The sequence below is a fragment of the Arachis ipaensis genome, chromosome B05 (genome assembly GCF_000816755.2).
Source record: "Arachis ipaensis cultivar K30076 chromosome B05, Araip1.1, whole genome shotgun sequence".
Classification (NCBI taxonomy): domain Eukaryota; kingdom Viridiplantae; phylum Streptophyta; class Magnoliopsida; order Fabales; family Fabaceae; genus Arachis; species Arachis ipaensis.
In genome coordinates, this window is record NC_029789.2 from 14,531,601 (window position 1) to 14,537,174 (window position 5,574).

General features: G+C 27.9%; 1 protein-coding gene across 1 annotated transcript in view; it reads left to right on the plus strand.

The window, feature by feature from the left end:
* Positions 4,354 to 5,574, plus strand: part of LOC107643036 (acid beta-fructofuranosidase) — a 4,114-nt gene continuing 2,893 nt past the window's right edge. Inside the window, exon 1 of the mRNA XM_016346569.2 lies at positions 4,354 to 4,934. Coding sequence (XP_016202055.1) covers positions 4,487 to 4,934 — 448 coding nt within the window. The 5' untranslated portion in view covers positions 4,354 to 4,486. The remainder of the gene's footprint in view (positions 4,935 to 5,574) is intronic.

Below are 5,574 nucleotides of genomic sequence, written 5' to 3' on the forward strand. Positions count from 1 at the left end.
ACAAGTACAAAATATATAAAACAGGAGTACAGTTGAATCCGTGTTTGAAAATGAGAGTACGGTAAAAAAAGAGATTATATCGAACACACATAAGTCTTTATATTTTTTTTTGAAAGTAAAAGTTCAATACAATATTGTGGAGCAACAGTACTAGATAAACACTACACCTTACGTAAATAAATAAATATAATTCAATTTTTACATTTTTGTTAATTATTGTCGAATACACTTCTTTTTTAGGTATTCTTTTATTTTTGGGTTTTGAATTAAAGAAGAAATACAACAGAATGTACCAACAGAAAAAAAAATAGTTGAAAGACAAAAATTATTATATTTCTGTCAAATTGAAAAATAAACTTTTAAAACAATTAAAAAAATTTGAAAGATGTTGAAGATAGAAAGATAAGAACAGAAAGAAATTTGAAATTAAAAAAAAAAATAGTTTTGGTAATTATTTTTTTTAAAATACATTAAGTTTATTTTTGTATGTATTATATTTTCCCGTGAAATTTCATATGCGCACAAATAGTGTGTATGTATGTATTATTAGCTTGCTCAGTGAATGAGGGCGAGGTACGAGTACCAACCAGGGATTCATTGAGATTCATTGTATCAAATTATCAATTATGAAACATGCATTATTAACTAGCGAATAATATCATAGTATATAATATGTCTTAATTTACTGTCGATAATCATACTATACTCGTCATCCATGTTCCATGATCATCAAAGGCTAAGAAAGGTAGGGAAGCAAAGGCATGTGGAATCTGCAACATTACACCGCGGTGCATGTGGAAAATAAAAATAATTTAGCTAGGTTGAGGTGGACAAATCATGATAATCAAGCTCATTAACCTAATAGTCGGGTCCAAAATCATGCTACACAAGAACTAAATCGGCGATTAATTACGGATCCAGTTTCTGTTTTATTGGTTTTGTTTCATTGTCAATGACGGTAAACATCATTTGGTGGTGGGTCTGGTGGGACCCAAAAAACACCAGCCTCACAAATAAATAAATAAATCAATCAGGCAAGTGAGTTATTCAAACAAACTACGAAGTGTTGCGTCTGGGCCACCGTCTTTTGTGTCATCCAATCAGATTGCGCCATGCTTATCCTTTAACATGTGGTGTAAAAATAAGACCAGAGAAATAATAATACCTAGTAACATACAAAACCCATGTAATCTGACGTTATATTACATTATTGATTTCAATCAACCCTACTCGATTCTGTGACAACAAACACATCATCCACTTTCACATGTCTAAATTAAAAAAAAAAATTCTTTAAACAAAAAAACAACCGTTCAAATAACAGCAATATTTACTAATATTTAGTAATAAGTTCATTTATAACTGACTTCAATTTATTTTATTTAATAATTACCACAATTTTCGTTTAAAAAAATTGAGGACTTTGTAGTGCATAGCATTTTTTTATTTAAATTGTTGGTCAGATAAAAAAAATCGTGTGGAGAAAATTCCAGGCAGAAGTAGGGGATGGATGTTGGAGTTGGATTTTGGACTTGTATTCAATGATTATGATTAATTAAGTATATAATTATTGAGCATGGTTATTAATTTATTATGATTGTTTAGCAAAAACTAATGACAACGAGTGTATTTACTACTGCTAATAAAAGTCTAAAACAGACCTCAAACCAAATTCTGATGTGGCAGTGATTTGGCTTCTAGAGCTTTCGCTTGGCCTGGTTGTGACGTCTTCTTCTTTCCAATGAGCTACTGCCAAAATTACAACGTGATTTTTTAATTCTTACGCTTGTTCGTTGAACCGTTAGTATACTCTTTCTGCTGCCTATTTGCTAAGAATTTTAGGTTTGAAACGTTATTGAGGACTATTTCATTGGCCCTCTTTTGCATACTATTATTGTTCACAGGTTTTCTGAGTTTTATATTATTGGCACACATTGTTACCTTAATTGAGCTCTCACACGTTATTACCTTTTTTATTGTCTTCGTTTCATTGAACCTTTTGAATCCTTTTAAATTATTATTATTGTTTGTGTATGAATATTCTTGACTTTATATAGGAGGGGTAGATTATGTTTGGCTTGATTTTTGTTTAACTTCGATCAAATTTATATTAATAATCTCAATTTAAAAAGTAGATACAACTCCTTTTAAAGAAATGAGTTCAACTCAAGATTTATCGATTTTAATATCGAGATAAATTTTACAAGTAGTAAAAAAATTACTAAAATTTTTGTCGCAGTAATTATGAAGTGTATAATAAGATGTTTAACACCAATAATAATTCGAGTAGAATCAAACGGTCGAGTAGAATCAAACGGACTTAAAAGTGAAATTGAAATTGAAAAAAAGAAATAAACTTTGCTTAAACAAGTAAAAATAATAAGAAAAAAACTAAAACCTGAATTAAAGAACTAAATTGAAAAAGAAATGCTTAACAAAAATAAACAAAATAAATTAACTCTTAATACTCACATGCAAGTATTCTAAGTACTCTCATGCATTTACATTTTATGATATTTTGGTACATCAGTATGATTAAAAATTTGTAAAATTTTTAGTGTAATTTTTGTGTTATTGAATAGAAATTCCTTTTAATTTGTTGATTTTTCTATTTATAGAGCAGAAATCCTTTTTTATTGAGGTTTTTTTACGGTTATCAATTTTACCCACATTTCAATCATTACTTATTTCTCAATGATAACTGCACACACGTTCTTGCCAAAACTTGAAATTCAAGTAATTTCCCATGTTAAGGCTAATCCTATCTGTTAGGGTTAAATTAAATTTCCAAACACATGTTAATTGTGTTTCATGTCTTACTTTTTGATTTGACTATCTATTTCACCATTACAGTTTTTATTCTCTTCGTTTCGACTTTTCTAGACTTCTAATTAATATTTGAATCCGTACATGGACATACGTGCCTTATTGTCCAATTTTACTATTTTGATGTCAAAATTACTCATTAGGGTCGAATTTTTACATCATCAGATTAGTGTGTTTCATAATAATAACAATAAAAAAAGAAAGCAGTTATCAATAGTATCTATAATATTTGATCTCATAATTATAGTTCCATTGGAGCTTAAATAACTTCGGATAAAATGATAACAATAATAATGTTATAATCTTGTTAAAAAAAGAATAAAGTTATAACTCAATAACGAATAAATAGTTTATAGTCTTCATCCAAAGATGAAAATAAGGTATGTTCTAAACTCCTTTAATTTTAGAAAATTAAATCACTTAAATAAAAACGTTTAAAACGATTTTTTTTAGATGTGTTTTAGAAATTAAAATTTAATACATACAATAATTAAACTATGTTATTTTTGTCAAAATTAGATTAGACAAATTGATTTAGCTAAAAAATCGATAAATTATACTTTGAATCAGTCTAAATTAATATTTTTTTATAAAAAATAACTATAATATCCCAATTATAGAAAATACTTGTATTGAATTTTAATCACTAAAAAATATATAAAAAAAAAAGACATTTTAAACCTTTTTATTTAAATAACTGTCTTACTTTATCGTAATTTTATAACTTGTTCTTAGAAAGAAAAGAATTATAAGCTTAGCCTTTGCAAAATCAAAATATACTTCAAACAGATCATCATACAAAAATAAAATTTATATGATTAATTAATAAACATACACTTAATTTATTAAATAGGTTGTGCTTATATTAATAATACCCTACAGTGATCAGCTCAATTTTTTTTTTTAAATTTTACCTCCTCTAAATATCTTCATCTAACAACTATTATATATATTTCTGCCTATATATAATATGCTATATTTAGGTGTTAAAAATACCATCGAATAGTATTTACCTATAATTGAGCTAGATTTTAATATATATAAAATAATTATACATATTATTTTGCAGTCCAAACTAAAATGAACCTATTAGAATAAAAAAAAGTATTTCAAATATCAAGTTGCAATAATGTCATAACTCTTCTATATATTATATACATTATAACCCTATTATTACTACTATTATATTACATGGACAGTCAATTGTTACAAGCTTCTTCTATACCATTATATTAAATATTACATTATTTAGAAGGAACAGTAGAGAATTAGACTCGAAATTATTTTAAAAATTATTGAAGCAATTTTAGGAAATCAATCGAAAAAGAGTTACAAAATTATCAATAATAAGAGACAGAAATGATTGGCATTGGAAAATTGTAGGGCCAGCAAGCTCAATTATTATGTATTATTAACAAAAAAGGAGGTTCGGTTTTCCCTCTCAGTTCCAAGTGGTTTGGAAATAATTACATCGAATGGCACATGTGAGGTCTATCCTGCCAGGCAGACTCTATAAATATTCACATGTGGCAAATACCCTCTCATACTTGTCCGATTCAGTTTTCATTGCCCAATTCATTATCATCATCATTTTTCTTTCCTTAGTTACCACCGCACAATTCATATTGACTCATTAGCTTCGTTCATTTGATCATATCCAATGGGAACTTCTACTAATAATAACGACTCTTCTAATGATATTCCATGTTCTTACATACCCGTGCCGGATAGCCTCGATGCGGCTGAGGCTATGGCGGAACCGCGGAGACAGGTGAAGGGGTTGCTTGTGATTTTTTGTGGGCTTTTAGTACTTTTTTCGTTGGTGGCCTTCAATGGGTCTTATAGGGGATCCAATAATGCCCATGAACAAGCGTCATTGGCAACAGCATTAACAAGCATTGTTGATGAAAAATCTACATCATCAGAAACAGTACCTTCTTCTTTAACATGGCAGCAAGCAGTGTCTCGCGGTGTGTCTGCTGGTGTGTCAGAGAAGTCCAACAGGCTATTCAGCAGCAACAATGGTGAAATGTATCCGTGGAACAATAGCATGTTATCGTGGCAGAGAACAGCTTTTCATTTTCAGCCTGAGAAGAATTGGATGAACGGTATCTTCTTTTCCTTTGACTCGCTTATTCTTTTAAAAAATATAAACAAACAAATGAATTAGAAGATTGTAAAAGGTCGTTATCATATAAAGTACAAAGCGGTTAACATGGAAGAATATATAATTATATATATTATATATAAACAAAATTTACATGACTAATAGTTTTATAATAAATTTATAACTAGTATAAGAAACAAAATAACTAAATAAATAAATCAGATAAACTTTTTTTTATTACTGTGAAAGAAGAAGATTATTAATAACATGTTAGTAGAGTACATATATGAATACATATTTGTTAGTAAAAAAAAAGTGATTGAAAAAGTATTAACAATTTGTAATAACTCGGAATAAAGATTAATTCCTAACAAAGAGCCTAGCTCAACTTCTCTATTTTTTAGATCTTCACCCTTTTTTTTTTTTCATCTTTTTTTTTTATTTCTTCAAATTGGTTTTTGAATGGCAAAAAAAACACATTTCACAATACATGTTGAGAAAAAAATTATTAACCACCTTAAATTTCTCATAAATAATCTGTTAACTTAAATTATATTGATTTACTATTTGATACTCTCTCTGTCCAATAAAATATGTTATTTTTATCTAAACTTTTGTGCTGCAAAATAAGTTATTTTGTC